At 46.3% G+C, this 21,748-nt stretch overlaps 1 protein-coding gene across 2 annotated transcripts in view; it reads left to right on the top strand.

Moving 5' to 3' along the window:
- ATP6V0D1 (ATPase, H+ transporting, lysosomal 38kDa, V0 subunit d1) overlaps positions 1-21,748 on the top strand; it is a 37,303-nt gene that overhangs the window by 9,732 nt on the left and 5,823 nt on the right. For both annotated transcript variants that reach the window (XM_010583935.1, XM_010583925.1), the window contains exons 2-4: positions 833-1,004; positions 15,376-15,554; positions 18,739-18,818. In XM_010583935.1, coding sequence (XP_010582237.1) covers positions 833-1,004; positions 15,376-15,554; positions 18,739-18,818 — 431 coding nt within the window. The remainder of the gene's footprint in view (positions 1-832; positions 1,005-15,375; positions 15,555-18,738; positions 18,819-21,748) is intronic.

The raw sequence follows: 21,748 nt of genomic DNA, 5'->3' as shown, positions 1-21,748 counted from the left end.
GAGTAGGATTATATGACGTTCCTCAGTTCTGGATTCAGTTTTTCCATAGACACTTAAATGCTTTTGGCTCAAATAGGGCTTTTATCTTGACAGAGCTCAGCATGTTGTGGTTGCTTGTTGGCCAGGACTACAGCTTGGTTGGGCACCTGACCTGCAGCAAGGGTGACAGAGGAAACAAAGGTTTCCTCTGCTTGAAACTGGAGGAGGGGAAGGCTTCTGAGCATGTTCCTCCGTGCTGGGCAGGGATTGCCTACCATACGAGATGGATTTAAATGGCTTTCCTCTTCACCAGCCTCTCTCTACCTCTTAATGCCTGACTTCTCATTACCAGTGCAATTGGCTGGACTGACTTAATGATGTAATACCTAGCTGCTTTATAATTTCAAGGTTGTGTCTTTTCGGCTTTGAAAGCTTTTCAGATGCTTCCACATCACTAGTATTTGAGGAAGCTTGCTTGTGGGTGCAGATAGGTTCTTGGTCATGGTTGCTTCAGAGAAGCCTGCAACCAGAGTCCTTTTGGCTAGAAGAAGTGTTTAGGTTTGTTTTTTTTTTTTTTTTTTTTTTTTTTCTAGATTTCTAGGAAATACTTCCTAGAAAATCAGTAACCTTCCACCTTGGTCAAGCACAGTGGACAGCTGGCGCAGGTGTGTGCTCAGTCACACAGATAGCATCACAGTTTCCTCTTTAAGATGAGGCAAGGCTGGTATGGTGAAACACTGATCTTTTCCTGCATTTGGATTGTCCATGATAAAAATGAGCACAAATATAAGTGTATCACTTAACACATGGGTTTTGTCTGGGTGATCTTTCAGGATCTTTCCTTTCTTTTCAGACTTGAAACTGCACCTCCAGAGCACAGACTATGGGAACTTCCTGGCCAATGAAGCCTCCCCGCTCACAGTCTCTGTCATAGACGACAAGCTGAAGGAGAAGATGGTGGTGGAGTTTCGTCACATGAGAAACCATGCGTATGAGCCCCTAGCAAGTTTTCTGGACTTCATCACGTGAGTACCAGTTGTTCGTGAACAGCACTTGAAACTTTGGTGTTCTTCCAGACTTGAGGGCTCTCAGACCAGCTTTCCACACTCAGCCCTGTAGCTGCTGTGTTTTCTGCAGTTTCTTGAATGGAACCGTTTTGGTTGTATGTGGAGGTCTCAAACCAACAGCACTGTATCACTATGTTGTTAAAGGCTCCTGCTCCCAGGGTGTGCATGCTTCATTGGCACAAATACTTAACTGCCTTCCATTGCAGAATTGGCTCAGTCTCTACTAGAGAGACTCTACTACTTGTCCCTTGTGTTAAACGTTCCTGGATTTTTTTTAAATGTGAGCCTGCTGCAAAACATATGCCTGCCAGGCATGTGCATGACAGCAGTTGCCTGCTAGTTCTGACCCACTGAGGTCAATCATCCTTTGTCAGGGCTGCTGTGATCCTGCCATCCCACCCCAGAGGCTGTACTGGTTCAGGGAGTTGAGGTGGCCAAAAATTGAACAACTTCTCACTTTTGGAGTTAATCTTTGACCGATTTGTTTTTCTCGGCCAGCTCAGTGGGATCCAACAAACACTAGCACTAGGAGAAGGGAGGGCCTAGAATGTGCAGCAGGGAAAGACAGGGCTGCAGCAGCCTTAGATGTCTTTGTCAGTGCATGAAAAGAGGCAGGGTGTGTGCAATTCCACAGCAGGTTCAGCTGATGTGAAAAGCTTGAAATAGCACAGTGTTCTTGCAAGTATCTTCTCCTAGTGGTTTTGCACAACCCTTTGCTTCCCTGCATGCTGCTCTTGTTTTAGTCAGTAATATGAAATTGCTAACCTTGGTGAATTACCAGTTGTGCTAGTTTGCATCTGAAACATGGAAGTAAAATTGCCTTTTTTTTCCTTTCCTTAGTCTGCATTTCTATGAGCTCTAGTCTGGCTTGCAAACTGCATAGCTAGTGGCCTCCTCTAACCAGTAAGGAGATATCTCATGGACAAAAGTGAATTTCTGGGTCAGTAGAACCTGACTTTAACTTGCATCTCTGAGAAGAAGATTGTACTCTGTTCTCGAGTCGGATAGCTGATACATCAGCATTCCTTTATCTGATACAGTGAGCTTGGGCTCATTGCAGGCACTGTGGCAAGCAGAGTTTAATCTTGCATTTTTGGCAGTTGTGTGTGTATCTTGCTTACCACCTAGAGATTTTTGAATGATTCAGGCTCGTATTTGTGATGAATTCAAAGATTTTAAATTTTGGCCTGTGGCATCTCCCGCATGTGCAAATACTGATTAAAGACCTGTCTCTCTGCTACATTCCTTCCTGTTCTGTTCTTTCTATGTCTGGACAGTACCACACTCATTATTCTAACCCAGTGGCTCATATCTATTATTTTCTGGGTCACTGTGCTAAAGCTGCCTGTCTTTTAAGCCTTTCCTATTTTCTAAGAAGTAGTTTTTTCTTATGTGCCTGTCACTAAAACTCATGGAGTTTTCGTATTTGGCTCCAAATATGGAGCAAGACATGGCAAGTCATCAGTAAGACATTACTAAGTCCCCATTTTGCAGCAGTGTTTGTAATGGATGAAGCAGTATTCTAGCTCATCATCTTAGTTGTATGGAGCAATCTCTTCTATTCCCTCAAACTTAAGTTAACCTTCAAAACACCTCTTTGCCCATCTTGAATTTGCTGTAAAGACATCAGTACTGTTTGAGCCTGGCAATATTAGGTAGTTTGTCCTCCACTGATGCTTTTCCTTTGCTGCCCTACAGGTTTATGGAAATGTCTAGTCTCTATGGCAGTATTGTAGTAATCACTAATGGTCTCTTAGCTTCTGTCATATCTGTTTAAAGGCAATAGTTTGGATAAGACACATGAGTATCTTGCAGACTTTAAAACTTTGCTGTTCCCTAATAGTCTTGCTTTGAAAACCGGTGTGTGGAAAAGATGAACTGAAAGGTCTCAGACCATGGCTGCCCTGATGACACACTGCATGACTTGGTAGGAAGGCTGTGAATGGCTGTGGAAATCCAGTTTCCTGTTACACCAGTCCTGTTGACCTTTATCCAGTGTCTACAACCAGCTTGAGTTGTGCAGAAGACTTTAAACATCTCATATAATCCGATAGGCTGGTTCTTGCCAGCTGTTGGAATGACTTAATTTTAAAACTGGTGTTTTGCCCCCAACTTGATTTAACTTTGATCTTGTTCTGCTTCTGTCTCTGATTTTGATGAGTTCTCTATAGCAAAACATGATTCTGTGCAGATTATCTGTATTTCTTGCCTACTGTGTAATCTCTTCTTGAATATATTGGTCCCATTTGGCACAGGATGTTTCTTCCTTGAGTTGTCTTCACTCTCATCTCTTTTCCTTTTTACCCACAAGATTTCCTTTAATGCCACTGGGTCTGCACTCATCACACCAAAGGAGTATTGATGGAATAGAGAAGGTGTTATCAGCTTCAGCTGGTCCAAGGTGGGAGTCACCATCAGTGTATTAGAAGTCTGTGGTGTCATTAGAAGTTATTAGATCAAGTTAAAACAGAAGAATGAGGACAGTGAAATACAAGGAGTTTGGAGAGGGTGCTGGTTTTGCCCAGTGGGTCTTAATATCATCTGTTGATAATCCTAATATACTTAGTGATTGGGCTAGTAGAAAAGAAGGTAGACTAGATGTGACTTCTTGGCCTGACTTTCAGGCTGTGTTTTGTTCCCTGAAACTGTCCCATGGGTTGTAGTAGGCCTTGGTTTGGGACAGGACAGAAGTTTCAAGGATTATTGTCCTGCTGACAGTGTGAATCTTCCCATGCACTTCCCAAACAGCTGGAGTGGAGAATAGCTCTGTTCAGAGGCTGGTGTGCCAGTGGCCTTCATCTAACCCAGGCTTGTATATAGGCAGCATCATAGAAATGTTCAGCCAAAGGATGTTGGTGGTGCTGGGGATGTTGTGCCTGTTCACACAGAGGTACTGTGTCATCCTGCCTACCTGGGTGACACTGGGACAAGCCTGTGCCACTTGATCTTCCACTCTGGCTGGGCATACAGATAGGTGTAATGGGGTGATTTATCTTTGCCTTTTGAACGTGGCTATTTCCCATTCCTTTCTTTTAGGGTAGTTAATGAAACTTGAGCAGGAAATGGTAAAGACCATTCCTGGTAGACAGCTCCGGGCCAACAAGGCACCAGGTGGTGAGAAGAAGAAATTGTACTCAACTGAATGTGTCCATGTGCTGAAATTGTACAAGCTGAATTGAAATAGAAAATGGTAGAAAGATATGGAAAGTTTGAGCAGGGCTGGCTTCTGCAGGAGGGAAGCTTGAGTTCACTGTGATGCTTTTGAGAGAGAGGCATTGAGTTGTAAACAGATTTTTTAAAATCGAGTGGCATTGTAGGAGGTGTGTCCTACACCTTCCAATGGAAGGAAATGTTTTGTAGCATGTCCAGTTCAGCTCTGAAACTCACTGCTGCCAGATGCCTTTGTATGTACTTACATTTTTGGCCTCCTTAGAAATACAGGATAATCTCACACAAAACAGGCCCATCAAGCCCCATTAAACACTTGGGTACCATCTCACTGAGAGTGGCCAGGGTGTAGATGACTGGTGCCAGGAAGTGGATCAAGCATTTAAAAAACAAGTCAGACTTTCTCCTTCATGAATGTCCTGCTGGACCTCTGGGGTGGTTTTGAGTTGATCAGCAGGTGACTGTTGTGCTTGTTTTTGGAGGGTGCTCAGATCTTAACCCAGGGCACACTGCTGAGAAGATCTGGGGAACTCTCTGATCGTAGGAGCAGCTGTAGTCCTTGTCCCCTCTGCTCCAGAGCCAACCTGTCAAAAGCCATGCATTTGTCTCTGCGTGGGATTATGCTCTGTCATTTCTCTTGCCTCTTCCAAGTGGGCCATGAGCTAGGTGAGGTGACAGGAAGGAGAAGCAGCAGTGGAGACAGCGTGGGGGCTCTGGAGTACCAGGAGGATGTGCGTTCCTGGTGTGCTCTCCTTGCCCAGCTCCAGGGAGATGAGGCAGTGCTGGCTGTGACTTGCCGGAAGGTGGCACTCCAGCCCTGCGGCTGCCTGTCCCCAGGTGCACACCATGCCATAGGTAAGGATGGTCACCTATGGACGTGGGCAGGAGTTAGCTTGTGTCCTGAGCTTGGGGGAAAGGACAGTGTTTAAAAGCACACCAGCAAAACTGACCCAAGAATGCAGCTAGGCAGCAACCCCAAAGCAAGGTCTTTGTTCCGCAAGTCACTTGCTGCCACTGATTTTTTGTTTATATTTTTTTTTTGGTCCTGTTGCGCTCCTCTCCTGGCACCATGCTGATGCTTTTCTGGCTCCGATCCTCTACAGGAACTCTCCTGTGGCAAGTGTTGCATTGTTAGTACCAAAATATTGAGGAAGTTGGCTGATTTCCATTTTGTTTTTTCAAGTGGTGGCTATAGCTGGCGGCCTCTGCCACTGTGTATTGTGGCAAGGAAAAGCTCAACTTGTTGAGCCTGCCATGGTCTCTATAAAACACCTGCTAGCTCTGCATTTTGCTAGGCAACTCCTTGTTGGAAGACTGCTGGTGCTTCCCTGTGCCTTTCGGCCGACCATAGTAGGTTCTGACTGATAGGCACAAGTTGGCTGTGAACATCTCTGCTCCAAAACAAACAATTGACTGTTTGGCTGAGGGAATGCAGTGATGTTCTGTAGGGCAGCAACAAACAGGTATTAAGTGTACTTGAAACAGCAAAACCCACTTCCTTAATTCAACAAGCACATATTGACTTGTGGGATGGAAGTGGGTTTTAGGTTCTTCTTGGTGATGTGCTGCCCTGCCTTTCTGTAAAGCCTTTGTTCTTTGTGTTAGCCTGACATGGTGCCATGTCCTGTCTCTCCTTCCTTCCACTGTTCCTGTATATGGTTTAGATAGGATTCTTTATCGTGCTGTTGTTCCTGCCTCTGGCCTGCTGTAGCCTAGTCAGATTGTCAGCTTCAGTATTTTTCCAGGGAGCAGAAATAGGGTTTGGTGTTGGGGTTGGGTTTTTTTTTTGTGCCCTTGCTTCAGCACAGTCTCTTCCCTGCTCTGGAAAGTCTGGTTTCACAGCAACCTGACGTGAGGGCTCTGGCAGCTGTCGGGCCCCTTGAGCCCTTGCAGCAAGCTGATGGGCAGAGAAGGGTTCGATCTTGTGTTCAGGTGGAGGAGCTGCTGGTAATGGTGCAGAAACTGATTCTGCTGTAGGAGTGAGGTCTGGGGACGAGCTGGGTCTAAACACATTTTCCAAATCCGTGATCAAGCCTGTCGTCAGGGGACAGACTTAGGTCGCCTTTTGTCTTTACCTTACGAGCCTGCTAGGGCTGGAAACCAGGTTCTTTGTTGCCCTGAGGATGCAGCTAGGAACTTGGCTTTCAGTATGTTTTTGTGGTCACAAGACGTGTTTTTGATGAGGTTGTGTGTACCTTTTCCCCTTGCGCATGCCTTTTCTTAGCTGACACTTCCCTCTATTACCTTCTCCCTGACCCAGTCCTGCTCTGCCTCTCCCCTGCACTGGATAGATCTAGTTTCTGCTGCGTGACACTGAGTTCAAACTTAATCTTGCAGCAGTGGTTTTTCTGGAGCCAAATTGTTTCAATTGCTACTTGAGCTAAAGAGCAATAATCCTCTTCTCTAGAGTAGGAAGTTGCCCGTTTTATTCTAAATATACTGGAGTGTGCATCCTGGCATAACTGCAGAGGTTACAGAATATGACTATGTCCTTTTGAAGTCCTTTCTCGCAGAAGAAAAAACTCCAAATTCTTTACATTAGACTCTTGCAGTTTATTTGGGCAAATGCAACAATCTGAAGGATCTTTCCTAATGCTGCTGTGGTTAAAACTGCTCTATACTATTTTTCAATTAGTTGTTGACTCGTTGGTGGCAAATTACTGTAGTGGCTGGGGATCCTGCAATAAAAGGTTTATGAGCCTTTTCTGGCAGAGATGGTTTTGGCAGAGAAGCACAGGTTTCTGACAAACAGCTTCCCTGTTTGCAGGGAGTGCAAAGTTGAACTGATAAGCCAAGTTCTTGGAGGGATTATGCAATATTCAAAATAAGAGGGCATGTAACTAATGGTGTGGAAATGATCAGAGACTTGCATCCCCTGGATGGTAGCATCAGAACTATATCTGTTCTCCTGCATACCCGAAGGACATAGAGCTCATACCAGTTTCCCAGAACCAATGTCTATGAAAACGGACTGGGTTGCATGCCTAAGTGGTGGCTATGGAAGTCATCTTTCAAAACGGTGTGACTGCAGGTGCCCTCATTAGAAAAGGAGACTTTGAAAGGTGGGTTTCACTCTGTGTTACACTGAGGGGATGCTTTTTTTTTCCCCCAAACCTCTATTGCCTGGGAAACGCTTCATTTGGCCAGTGGATTTGAACTGGAACAGCATAATCCTCCTCCTACTGACCAGCACTGTTTTTCGCTTGGAAGGTGTTAGCATGGTGCCTAGCAAACACAGTGAGCCACAGTAATGATTGGAAGAGCTAGCAAAATGTTATTGGTGGCAGTAAAGATGTAGCAAAAAGCGAGTGATGAGCTCCAGATATGAGCCCATGTTTCACGAAGATAGAGAAATCTTTAATGAAACTCTGCAGCCCTGAGAAGGAGCTTGAGCGTGCAAGCTGTGGGTGATCAGGTGAGAACGCATCGCCCCTGGATAACATCCCTGTCCAAGCTGATGCTGTTTCATCCAGAGGCAGTGTGTGGACTGAGCTACGTCCTTGGGTTTTGTTTAAAGCTGAATCCCTCTGGTGATTCTGCAGCTCGCAGGAGCACTCCTTGCACTTCCCTCATATTCCTTCTTGCCATCTTTCCCTCTACAGGCTGAACAGCATGTCTGTTAAAGACATAAAACAGGGAGGGAGGGAGCGTGTTAGGAGGTTATCAATGCTCCTCTGATCAGTTTATGTGTGGTTGCAGCTTCTCCAGAGGACTGCCTGTGTGCAGTGCCTTTCAGTTGGAAGAATGTTCACTGAGCACTTCTGTTCCTGTGTAACATGCTTCACTCCTTGATTGAAACCTTTCTCAAGGTCTTCTGGCACTGGACTTCAGCAGCCTTCGTTTTCCTTTTACCTTTCCATAGATTTGCCTCACCTGATACTCAAGTGGCAAAGTTTAGCCCAGAGAAGGCCTGGAGGCAAAGGGCACTGCCTCTGAAGGCTTCTTGGGGGCATCTTGGGTCCTAGTCCCCTCTCCCAGATCTGTTCTGTATGCTAGAAGTCTAGCAAATACTTACATAGAGCTTTGCGCAAGTACCACAATATTTAGAGGCTGAGCTAAATCTTGTGTCTACCCCATACAGCTTACTGCGTGTCAAGTGGGATGATGATTTTTCTCGTCTTCTGCTGGCGGTAGGTTTGTATGCACAGTAATGATCTGCATGTTAGCTGGGTCCAGACCATGCATTCACTGAGAAGTGGGTAAAGGCTTTTAGGCCATTAGACTCATTCAGCTTTCTTAGCTACTAGAGGCAGTTTTGGGGATAATGTGAGATTATGCAGTGCAGCCTTTCCTCTTATTTTATATCCTTGAAATATTTTTTTGTTTTGGGTTTTTTTTGTGCTTTACATGTAATGAAGGTAAGAAAACAGTTTATGCAAGTTTGCCTTTTTCCAGCTGGTCTGTGTGAAAGCAGCACAATTAGATGTTTCTAGTCAATATTTAAAATGTAATTAGTGCTGAAGTCTTCTCGGCACAGCGTGGAGTGCCAGAGCTCAGCCTCGCGTATGAGCGTAGCGTTTCTCAAGCTTTGAGGCATCAAGTTTAGGCAGCCAGAGATTCTTGCATGAGGCTGCGAGGTGTTCAAAATATTCCCTTGTGTTTCAAAGGGTTTGTACTCATCTAGAACACAATGTCATATTCATAAAGCCTCAAAATTAAAAGTACTTAATCTAGCTTTTTTCTTGTTAGTCTTTAATGCAGCTACCACTGTATGACTGCTTATAAGTTACCAGATGATACCACTGGAAAACTGAGGTCAGTATCCCAAGAGACCTAGACTCACTAGAAGATGGTAAAAACCATGCAGAGATGCAGCTAAATATAGATTAATGCTGAGAACATTCCTGGATACTTGGATTTGAAAGGCTGCCACAGCCTCTGTAGTATTGTGAAGTTATAACTCTTTGCTGTGAAATGGTCTCATTGATCTAAGTTTAGCAGGGCACCCACTAATTGGCTGACTGCCCTTGGTTTGTGGTAGCAACCATGAAATTCTCAGCTTTCTCTTTGGCAGGTTCATGAACCTACCACTTAGGTGTAGTTTTTTATTGGTGTGACTCCAGGAAAGACAACATGCAAAGATAGGAAGAGATCCGCACGCTTTGAGCCGAGACCGTCACATGCTGCATCTACTCTTGCTGTTCCCTGGACTGCCTGAGCTTCAGCTGCAGACAAGGGGTAAAACGGCTCCTGGCCAGAAGCTGCTGGTCTGACTTGTTCTAGTCTGAGCTGAAAAACTGATTTAAGGATTTGATGCAGTTGATCCACTGTCAGTTACTCAAACAAGCCTCAGTGAGGCACTGAGGTCTTCCTGGTGTGCAACATCCCTCTCCTTTCCAGTTCAGGACAGCTGTACAGTTATTTATTAATGATCTTAAAATGACACTCCAGATACTTGCATCTCAGCTGTTGGCCCTATTCTTCGTGTCAGCTACTGCTCTTTTGTGCTTTGAAGTCTGTGCGTTGCTTTGCCCCATGACTGCTTTCCATTTGGAGCTTGAGAGGTGTGACAAGTGGCTCTGTGTACCGGCACCTTTGCTCAGGTCTTGAATCCAGCGGGATATAGAGATGCATCTGTGTACTTATGCACAAACCCAAGGAAGCAGCAGTACAACTAGCCCAAAACTTTTTCCTTAGGTTACTTCCCGCACCAGCCCCTGAGTTTATGAACTGGAGGAGCTGCAAGAGGGAAGCACTAGATGCTAAAGTGACTGTAGTCAAAACAACTTCATCATCATTTAAAGCTGTCTCTAGAATATATGCCAAGTTCAGAGCATTGCTCTGATCCCACTGGAGATTTCCCTTTTTTGTCCCAAAATAAACACATGCTTCTACGTGCTTCTACAGTAATCTGAGTAACTGCCCAATGCAGTCACATAGGGACTTTTGCCTTGCTAGCATTAGTCTGCCTTAAAGTCTAATGCTGGTTTTGGAAAGCATTAAAGTTGCTTGAGCAATGCAATACATTAACCCATCCCAGCAAAACCTCCAAGCCACAGCCCAGTTCTTCCCTGCTATGCACTTCTGCATCAGCCCGATGCTCTCTGCATTTGTCGTTGACACAGAGGGCCGTCCTCATGACCCCTTGCAGAGCAGCTGTTAAGCTACAGTTTGGCCAGGCTTTCAGAGAATTCCTGAGAAACGCAGGTCATGCAGTGTTCCGTCATTAGTCATGCTTTGTGACCACTTGCAGTATTGTTTACGGTTTCTTTAGTATCCTGGAGCAGAAAGCAATATAAAACCAACCTATCTGCTGTAGGACAATGACTCTTTATGATTAGGTTAGTAAGCAGGGAAGGAAGAAGCCCCAACTGTCTTGAGGGCTATGCCCGAGTGCCTTCAGGCCAAGTTGTAAATGCCCCATGTGATGAGCTTTCATGCATTTATATGCTCCCCTGCTAAAAAGCCTTTCCCAACATTCAGTGGACTGTTGCAATCTTTCTTGCATGTCTCATTTATCTGTGGCTGTACTTAAGTAACTCCAAAAGGAGGAAGACATACATTGTACATGGCTTTTGCATGTGTGCTCTCCTCTTTGATTCTGCTTGATAGCTATCCACGGATGACTATCCCACAATTAGCTTCTGGGGCCTGGCTCTCCTCTGTTTTCTCAGAGAGGTCTCTGCTGTGCCTGTCTGAGACCATACCTCCCAAAACCAGCAGTGAGAATGATCTCTCTGACCTGGTGCTGCTGGAAGGAACATTTCCCCCACACACACACCTTTTGGCTTCTCTAGGTATATCTTGTCCTGGCTTTGTTCTCTTTATGTGAGTGTCGCCCAGTGCATATTGTGCTGAACTGGGTGTCACTGGAGGAGCGAAGATACTGGCCCCAGTTGTCTCAGACTTCAGGAACCCATAAGCCAACATATCTCTCCTGCTGTGGATGATATTTCTGTGCTTGCTGACTCTTTCCTGTCCTTTAATAAGAAATTCTACTCTTCTGTGAGACATTACTGATGCTTCTCAGTATCAGCCAGAATTGTATTTCTGCGAATGTGAATTTCTAGAATATACCACACCTCAATTCAGTGGGTGACAGGAAGAGTGAGGCAGGGTGTAACTGTGCTTGTGAAATTCTGACTGAACATCCACTCTTTTTGTGTCCATCTCCCTGTGTGGGTGGCTAGCAGCTCAAAGCAGTAGTGTAAAATGCGTTCTTGCCCCAGGGAGTCTTGCTATGGTCTTTGTGGAGGCGAGGTTGGGGGCTTGAGATAAGGTGCCATTTTTCTACTTAATTAAAGCCCTGCCACCCCGTGTCACTGTCTGTAGCTTATGTAGAGTCTCCATGTATTGCTTTCTCTTCTGAACTCCTACTGAGCACTCCCAGTAAGCTAGTGCAGAGGCTTGTCCTCACCAAGGAGCTTTTTGGTCCTTTTACCTGTCTCCAGTCTCCCACCAGACCATCCTATGTCTTAATCTCTTTTCCATGCCAAGCAGGCTGCAGTAGGATTATGGTGTTGCAAGTGACCAACTACTCCTGTTTTCCTGATGTGTCCCGTAGTCTGGTTCTCTTATTAGCTGTGCTGAGAGCTAGTGAAGGTTAAAATGTTCTTGGAGGGGTCTGAGCATGCATTAACCATGAAAACTGAAACATTTGAAGCTGGTCAGAGCCTAATGGAGATGAGGAGGCTGATGACAAAAGCTGCTCTATTAAACAAGTAGTTGGAGGTTCCTAGGAAAACTGCTGCCACTGTAATAAATCTAATCCTTTGGGCCTGGGAGGAAATGCCAGCGTCGCCAGGACCTCTGCTACGGTCTTAGTACGGCTGTGCTAATGGAGGCAGATGCGTTCTTGTTGGGACCTGGCACAGGAAAGCAAGTGTTGCCCCTTCCACAGATGAGAAAAGGCTTTTCCAGCTGCCCTGACACTAGAAGACTTCCCTCATAGTCATGACTAACTAAGCTGTGACTCTTTTTACTGGGATGAAGCAAGGATTGAATGTGAATAAGCGTGGTCTGGGCTTGCTTGAAGGAAATGGGAACTATCAAGAAAGATTAGGTAGTGGTGCTGGTGTCTGTCTGGCCTCAGCGGGCATAAGAAGACCTTTGTCCTGCTGCAGCTCTCTTGTTATCGTAAAGGTTTGAAATGCTGTTGCAGTGGAAAATGGAATAAGAAATTTCCCCTCTATCTTGCGCGTGGTAACTCTTTTTCCTGCAGGGATGAATCTGACAGCAAGATTTAAGTAGTCTTGATAGGTAAGGTACTCTTTCAAACAGTTGGTGCTGCGCCTCCTTAGAGGCCTTGGCATTTGGTCTATAGACTGTGCATTTCCCCAGACTTCCCTGAAGGATGAGGAAACAAGCAAGTTGAGGGGTATAAATGACATGGGGAGAGCCATGCTTTGCACTCTGGCAGTGGAAACCAGCTGGGTTGTCTTTCCTGGGACCATCAGTCTGAAAGCAGGAGCTTCTCATATGTGAAGAGGGTCAGACTTGGGCTGCTCTCCCCAAACCTGGCTGTGGCTTTCATGCTTAGCTGGACTGGGAGGGCACGGATGAGGTCAGTGTGACTCCAGTAAGGCAGGAGCTAAGCTGCTCTGAAGACCTGTGAACAGAAAGGGCTCCGGGCATTTTCCCTCAGTTCCTCTTGTATGGTTGACTTTGGCCAGGCTCCTTGCAAGTCGCAAATATCTTGCAGAGAGCAAGATCCATGGTAAGCTGGGAATAGGAAAGAGGTGTGCTAGCATACTGTGCAATGACCATATTTCCTTGCCTGTACCTTCACTGTAGGCTGAGTTGAAGAAAAAAATTTGGTCTGGTCCTATGTTGTTGCCTTGCTTTGGTGAGAGTAGTCCTGCATATGGTCTTCCGTGAAAGCTACTGTGTTGCACTAACCAAACTTGCGTGTTTGAGGGCAGATGGTGGAGCTGGGGAATGATCTTCTGTATCCTTGGTCTTGCACACCTCACGGACATGCCTCTGTGTTAGGGTGCAGATGCTTGTATTTACCAGGAACCACCTGCTTACTACAAGGGACTTACCCTCAGTTCTCATAAACAGGCCTTTCTTGCTGTCCTGGAGATTGCAATTATCTCCATGGTGAGAGCTGCACAAACGGAAGGGAGGATAATGACCTTGCAGATTAAAGGGCAAAAGGAGGTTTCCTGGTACATGAAGTTTGTGCTGATTTGCCCCAATTCTAGATTGAATGTCCCTGGAAAAGCAGGCTGCAAACACAGAAAGGCTCTCTGCAAAAATAGTAGGGCCAGCAGGTGTGTTACCCAGCCCTGCAGTGTGGAGAGAAAAGGCAGCACCTGTTTGAGGAACTAAGGTGTGGATTTGTTCGTGGACATGCCCTTTGAGCATATTTGGAGGCAGTAAGCCCATCTAATAAAAACTGCCAAAATCTGCCTTTAACTGGCTCTGCTTACCTGCCTTTGATGTGGTTCAAAGGGAAACGGGGCTGCACTGTGTCCTCCTTGTTAGCTTGAAAATACAAAGATCAGCAGCATCCCTATGCCTGTCTGACAAACGTGTGCAGAGCTTTGCCGTCCCTGCCCTTGCCCCAGTCCCGGTGTGCTGGCCTTAAGTTCCCTTTCTTCAGTACTCAAAGTACGTGTAGGAAGCCTGAACCTCAACAGAGCTCCAACTCCAGACTTGCACAGCTCCTTCTGCCATTCTAGTTCAGGCCTGATCTCATTTGTTTTAGAGCAGCTCCTGCCAAGGAGCTTCTTCATGTCTTTTCCATCATCTAACTTTTTAGAGTTAGAGCTCTAGCAGTGGGAGCAAGGGAGTGTAAAATCCCAAATATACTGCTCTTCCAGCATCTGTGCCCCTTCCCTGTGGTGCTGAGGGTTGTTAGCAAAGGCATCTTCTGCTGACTGAAAAAAACCAACTCGTATTGCTTGATGTTTTTCAGGTGCTCAGCTTGGTTGGCTTATGGCTCAGCTGGTGGTGAAGGTGCCTAGAGCAGCACTCCTGTTCTTGCTGGGGACACTTTTCCTCTCAGCCCCTTGTATTTACATGATGCCTTGATCCCTTACTTGGAAAAGGCCACCAGCCTTTCTTGTATTCCCAGTCTTCAGGCCAGCTGTGTCTCCCTTCTCTGGCTAGACTGGTAGAACTGGGAGGTGATCTTGCCCCTCTCCTCATCAGTGGTGGAGGCCTCATCTGGAGTGCTGTGCCCAGCTCTGCACTTCTCAGTACAAGAGAAAGGGCCACAAAGGGCTTATGTGGGTGGAACTTGTGCTGAGTGCCGTGGTTCCAGATGGAATGTCCCATTACTGCAGTGCCAAAGACTGAATCTGCTAATCCTGTATAACATAAGTGGAAAACTTGGTTAGGGATGTCATAACATGGGCTAATGCAAAGAAATTTGTAGCTTTTGATGGTAGAGGTATGAAAAACCTTGTGTGTAGTTTTGTGAGGGTGCGAGTGAAGGTTGTGCTAAAGCTGCCAGCCCTGTTGTTTTTGGAAGGGAGCGGGGCTGCAGAAACGTGACCCTTTCTCCATAGTCTTGGCAAGATGGGGCAGTGCTGCTGGCTCTGAAGCTGAGCTTGAGTCAGGCTATCTGCATATTCTCCTTTGCTGGTGTTCTACCACATACACTTCTGCATATGCTCTCTACAGAGCATGGCAGTGCGAGGAGAGCAGTGGGAATGCTGGAAGGACAAATGTTCCGAGGGTGTGGGGAAGCTGGAGCCAAGCTCCTCTTGGAGGTGTGTGGGGTTAGGATAAGAGACAGTAGACAAATAGCTGTGAGGGAAATTCTGATTAGCTGTTAGGAAAAGACTTTTCATTGTGAGTGTGGTTGGACACTGAAGCAGAGCCCCAGGGAGGTTGTGAGATATATATCCTTGCAAGTAATTCAAAGTTCAGCTGGACAAAGCCCTGAGCAGCTGGAGCTGGCCATGCTTGGAGCAAAACATTGGGCCAGAGACCTCTAGCAGTCCCTTCCAATCTAATAGTCTTCAATGGTAGATAGGAGATGCCCAGATGATGTGGTTCAGCTGTGGCATATATCACAGCCTGGGCCTATGCTTGACTCCCTTTGCCTAGGCTGGCATGATAAGGAGTCATTAAGGAGGCGCCTTACTAGTTCTTCATGGGAAGGGTGCATCTTTCTGGAGATGTTCACAGGGACTGAAGATGTGTGCCCGTCTGGTGCTGGTTTTTGTATTATTTGTATTGTGACAGGCTTCCTCTTGCATTCCTTCAGGTATAGCTACATGATTGACAACGTTATTCTGCTGATCACTGGGACTCTGCACCAGCGTTCAATCTCCGAACTGGTGCCCAAGTGCCATCCTCTGGGAAGTTTTGAGCAGATGGAAGCTGTGAATATTGCTCAGACACCTGCGGAGCTCTACAATGCAATCCTGGTGGACACTCCCCTGGGTGAGTGGAGCCTTTCAAATTACCTCTTAGCTATGTGTGGAGCAGATGTCCCTTTCTCTCCCAGTCTAACTAGGTCCAACCAAGCCGAAGTTGTGCTCCAGGAAGACAAAGCGGTGGGTAACGCGCAGATGTGGGTGTACTGCGGGTGGTGACTGGGCTTGAGTTCATGTTTATGCCTGTCCTATACCAGTTTTTCCTCTGGAGGATCAGCTAGCTCTCTGTACCATTCAACAACTGTCTAAACTGGCACACTGGTAGTGCAGACTGCTGGGGAGTTTGGTTTGTGTGAGCCAGACCTTGAGCTGTTATGGCAGTGCAGGCGTAGTTAGATCTGATCTGCTAGATATGTCCATTTACCAGCTCTTCTGGGAATCGTCACCTGAAATTAGGGAGGAAGAAGTAAGTTTGAGAGGTCTTAGACAATGCGATCTTTTCAATAATTGTCATGGAACACATGGCACATGTGCTTTCTTAGTGAAGGGCTATTGGGTCCTCTGCTGGAATGAGTCACTTAATTTCCAGCACTTTTAGTTGGACCATTGGGCAGTTTCTTGTAGGCAATTTTTGTAGATAATTAGAGATCTGCAAATGCCCGGTCTTGTTCTGAGACTGATAAAATCAGCTCTAGATCAAGGAAAGCTCTTTATATTAAAACAACAACAACAAAATGCAAAAACATCTCCCCCCCCCCCCCCCCAAAAACCCCAAACAAAAAAAACAACCAACAACTAACAAACCCAAACCAACCAACACCAGCAAAAAAAAAAGTAATCTCCAAAAGCCTTTTTAAACTCATTGTATAGCAGGATCCTGCACAGAGGTATACTGTCTCAGGGCTACAGGCCTTGACCAGGAGGCACATAACACTAAAACCAAGTGTCTTACAAACAGCTAGTCAAACAGATACGTTCTTCAAAGATAAAAGGTGTAGGAAGTGGTTCTGGAGAAAATATGGGTCTTTTTGCAGTAGTAGGAAAGGTAGTCACAGGAGACTTGCTAATTTAGCCTCTGTGGGCAAAAACATAATGAGGTATGCCTGAGTCAGTGATTAATCATTCTTTTGGGGTTGCTAGAAAGAACAAAACACTCTAAATCATCATATTGTCTGTGATAGAAATAGTTGGGTTTGGAACTGAAAGTGCTTTTGCAAATGCTCTGTGTAATAACGGGGCAAGTGAAGTAGTTGTCATGGAAAAATGACTTGCCAGATAGAGCCCAGCAAGGGAGGGAAAGCATGTCTTGGGAGATCTGGGTTGCAAGGTAGGGCAACAACTCAGCAAGAGAACCGAGGCTCTGCATGCAGCTGAGTTGAGCCTGCTGTAGGGATGATGTGTGGGAAGAAAATTCTCCTCATGAGTAAGCAGGAACCTTCCCATTTTGGGAATAAGATAGAACAGAGTATGTCAAAGATATTAACTCTCAAAGACCTTAAAGCTTCCAGCTGTGTATGGGGTGAAAATGCCCCGTTACACTAGTGAGGTGGTTCTGGAGAACGTGGCTGGCAGTTGAGGGTCTTTTGCCTCTTGCGTTCGTGTACTTGTATGTGCGTCAGTTTTGCCTGCTTCTGTCCTGGCTAGGCTGACTTCTTCAGACCTTTGCCCTGGTCATGCCCTTGAGGCTGTGTACCATCTAGTGTGGCATTTCTTCAGCAGGAGAACATGGGCAGTAGCTGTGTTGCCTAAACAAGCAGGCATGCAGGCTCCAGTTGTTTAACTTGCACTCTTTCCAGTGACCACACGCAAAGAAACAGCAGCTCTATCTCCTAAAAGTACTTGAGTAGCTACGTGGCTTGGTAGGAATGCCTAACCCCAAATGGCTTTCATAGGTTAGCAGGGCAAAATAAGACTTGCTGTTAGCCTAATTTGGGATATTGGAGGGCCAAGAACTGAAATAGCTGTGTTCTCATTCCTCTGCTACTCTGAGTAGCCACTGCTTAGCTATCTAGGCTAGCCAGCGGGTCCTGCAGTGAAAACCAGTCCTGGCACACTCTGTTTTCATTTTTGCCAACCATAGGGAGCAGTGCTCCTCCAGCTACGTGGCACTGGTCTCTGATGCTGTTGCAAAAAAACCTCTGGGGGGGTTAATGCCTGTTTGGGACTCTCTAGACCCACAGTGCGGCTGCTGTCCATGCCAGGGAGCTCGTGCTATAAAAGTAGTGCACAGCAAAGATGTGATCCTGCATCGTGCCTGGTTTGTCGCACAAGGCAGAGCACTGCTCAGTTCTGAGCATGAGTGCAGTGTCCTTTACCCACAGCTAGACTGCGTAAGCTGAGAAAGATCATATTTCTCTATGTAGCAAATTCAGCAAAGTTGGTTGCTGAGTGAGAGTTGAAGTCATAAAAGTCCTGTCAATGGGTTTTATTGTGCTCTTGCTAACAAGTGAGTGGTACAACAGCCTTATGTTACACTAGATAGACAAGACTCATCTGCAGCTTGCAGTGCCCTGTGTTAGCTCTGAAATCTGTGTTCTTTAGGTGGTAACAACTTCTCAAACTCCCTCCCAGAGATACTCTGGCAAAGTACGTAGGGCTGAACATCCTACCAAAAACCACTAGTTCATCCTGTCTCCAGTTGCTTACCTCCAGCTAGAGAAATAAAAGTCCTTGGAAGAAGTAGCAAATGGGACTGATAGACCTGACCAGAGGAAACAGCTCCTGACTCCAAATGTGGAGTGTCATGGGCTGTAGGAACTGTGGCATCCCCATGCCTCCTTAATCCAACTGAGATACTGGAGGAAGGAGAAGCACCAGCTTCCTCAAGACTCGCTAGCTGCTCTCTCACAGATGTTTAAGCACTGCTGCGGTGCTGTAGCAGGCAATTCGGAAACTGTCTTGTCACCTCTGAGTGCCTGCATCTGCGAACAGTTTGGGTTTTGCTTATTTTTAAATACAGGCTGCTATGGGGGCTAGAGCTGAGAATTTTTGCTGAGAATAGGCTGTTAACCAAACCATAGGACTAAGGAGTGAAGAAAGATTTTTCATGTGAGAGCCCCCAAAATGATTGTGGCCTGGGGAACCATGGTGGAGCCTGAGGTTTTGAGTCATGGCAATTTCGTGGCTGCTGAAGATAAGGGCCAGGCCTAGGAGGGGACAGTGCTTCTGCCTGGTATTGTTGAGGACTCTGGAAAGTGCTGGGCGTGGGACTGGTTAGGGCAATGCTAACTCTGTCTGTGGCTCTGTTTCAGCTGCTTTCTTCCAAGACTGCATATCTGAACAGGACCTGGATGAAATGAACATTGAAATAATTCGAAACACGCTGTATAAGGTAAATGAGTCTCTGGGAAGGGAAAGAGATGTTAACTTCCCTGTTTATTCCTAGTGTGACTACAGCTCTGTCTTGGTTCAGGAGCTCCAACCTGGGCTGGCTTTCTTCAGCCAAAGACAAGAGGGTATTTTCCTCTTGGAATAGACTTAAAAAGAATTTTGCTTTCTCTCTTTTTCTTCCCTGGAGTGGTGATAGAGTAAACATGACCAAGAACTGGTTGCATCCATTGGAAAGTAAAGATAGTGCTCTTGGAGGGGCCTGACATCTGATCACCCAGCTCTGCAGAGTCAGGGCACCAGAGCTAGGCAGAGTGGGGTTTCTTTGGAGCTGTCAGGCTGTCAAGAGTCTGTGCAAGAGATTTTGCAGCGGTTATGCCTTTCAATAAATTTCCTCAGGCCCCAGGCAGGCAGAAGGCTGCTGCTCAACCACATGAGTTTAGACGTGTAGTTAACTGCATTCAAAGGGCTAAAGTGGCTAGATCTTAAACTTGGTTAAAGGACTTCTATGGGCTTGGCACTCTGTCTTGAGCTCTTTCAGAAGAGCCTCCAACAGTCTGCTCAAGCCTTCAGTGGCTGTGGTTAGGGTTAGATGCTCTTGGTAGAGCAGTGTAAAAGGTGTAGCTGGGATGAAGGAGTCCTGCAGGCTGGGGAAAGTATTGGCACAGGGATGTGGAGGGGCTAAGGATCTCCTTGTCCTGAGTCTGCATGGGGAGCTGTTGTCTCCTCTGCAGGTTCCATCTGGTTTTAGCTGGCAGTATCAAAAGTGTGTGTTTATGTGCAGGCTGTGGCTATCGCTCCATCTCGACTCTCTGGATTAAGGGTGGGATGCAGATTGTATCTGCCAACCTTCTTTTAGCTGGTCACAACCAGCCTGCAGTCAGTGTGACCTCTGCTTCCCAAAGAAGCTGTGGCCTGTTTGGAGAGGCAGAGAACAGGTCAGGCATGAAAGGAAGAAGGCAAAGGGAGGGGAGAAGGAGCTGCGTGTCGCCTCTGGCATGTACTGGTCTTTTGCTGTAATGGGGGGAGATATGCCTGTACGCATAACTACCTGCAGCCTTGCAGGGTGCTTGAGATGTGTTGAGACGAGGCAGGTGGGAGAAGGCAAGGAGCAGAGTGAGCACAGGACAAACACGTTGGGGAGGGAGTGGGAGATACCTCCTTGGGTCCCAGCTGCCACTTCCTTTTTGAGGCCTGATACTGCTTTGCGTTCTGCTCTTCCTACCCCAAATTGAAGCATAGATGCCTGGTATCCCTTGGTGTGTGCTGGGACTGGCTCTTGCTAAAGAGCAGCCCCCAGGGAAACATAGGGGCTCTGTCAGTAGCAAATCATGGGGATGCAAGGGTGGAAAAGGTAACTGCCACTTACGGACTCTTACCTGAATGCATCTCTCTCCCCAGGCACTGGAAAATGTATAATACAATGCAAATGGCCTTCACAGGCAAATGAGGGAAATAAAATCAGATCTGAAATCTGCAGACCTGCTCTGAGGAATGCAGCAGGCAGGTGCCTGGGAGGGATGCCTGTGTCCAGGAGGCGTTGGCTTGGGAAGGGGAAGTGCTACCTCCCAGGCCTACTGGAGGTTTTTTGAAGGAATCTGCGACCATGTAGACAGAAGGTTTGACCAGGATTCATAGGAGGAAAGTAATTACAAAGGTTTCTTGTTAGCAATGACAAGCAAGAAGGTTCTCAAATGGAAATATGGTTAAGATGGGGATTAGAGGTTAAAAGCAAGCAGTCACTATTAGTGTAGAGGGTGGTCAGTAGTGGAGTCCTGCAATGGAGGTGTGCTGGCATTGTTATCTTCAATGCTTACTCCCTTTTTTTCCACACCTTTAATGGATATGTTGAAGTGAAGCTGGCTGACTGTTGGCCTTTGCTGGCAACCTTCTTGTAGGAACGAGCTGAAGGAGCTTTGTGACTGGACAATAAAATATAGCAGGCAAATCAATGTGGATAAATGTGGAGTGATGTATGGGAGAGGCAAAGAGATAATCCTAACTCTGCCTGTACAGTGAGGGTCTCCTTGTTCCTTTCTACTACTAAATGAAATCTTGGGTTATGACTGACCTAAGCAAGTGTCTCTACAAGGTAATTTGTTCCTAACAGTAGAAGAGAAATGCACAAATACCACTGTGCTGCTGTGTACATCTGTAGAGTGTCCTGAACACTGTCTCATTCCTCTCCTCTCTCTTCTCTGAATGTAAACAGCAGAACAGGAGAAGCTGCTAAGGAGGACACATTTAAAGGTTTGGGTACAATGACGTCTGTATGGGAAACTACAAAAAAGGTTAGGATTCCTCACCTGGAAGATGAGTGAATCTGAGCTGTGGTGGTAACCACAGATAGTGTTGGAAAAGTCAACGTGGATGGACAGACTACAGGTCTCCCTTTAGGCTGGATGTGACAGACAAATGAGGCTAGCAGGAGGCAAAGGGTAAATGTGTGGGTTCATGGAAGGAGAAGTCCATTAAGGATTATTAAATGGAAAGACACCACTGTTTTGGGGACAAGGGTTTCAGAACACTGGAGAGTTTCTGTAAATTGCTGTCATCTGCAGAGGGGTCCATAGGGGAGGGTACCCAGTGCAGCTGTTCCACAGTCTGTGTTTCCATGGTGTCTGTGATACTGGATCCTCATTCAGTGCTGGATACTTGAGTTCATCTAATTTTTACTTCTAAAGCCTTAGGTTTGTGCATGAACCCCTGAGAAGGGCAGAGGTAGTAACTGAACCTCTTATCCAGGTTCCCTCTTCTGTCAGCCTCAAACAAAGTCTGTTATCTGTGTCCTTGTTCCTGTAGTAACTCTGCAGACTGGTGCTCTGTGCTCTCCTGCACTTGAGCAGTGCCAAGTGCTGAAGATGATGTCTCTTTGATGTATGATGCTCACCCAGCAGTGTCCTCTTGTGCTGTGTGTTAACAAAGATTTACAGA

The sequence above is a fragment of the Haliaeetus leucocephalus genome, unplaced genomic scaffold (genome assembly GCF_000737465.1).
Source record: "Haliaeetus leucocephalus isolate CR32 unplaced genomic scaffold, Haliaeetus_leucocephalus-4.0 Scaffold92, whole genome shotgun sequence".
Taxonomy (NCBI): domain Eukaryota; kingdom Metazoa; phylum Chordata; class Aves; order Accipitriformes; family Accipitridae; genus Haliaeetus; species Haliaeetus leucocephalus.
The sequence above is the reverse complement of the archived record's forward strand: the minus strand, read 5'-3'. Positions and strand labels throughout refer to the sequence as shown.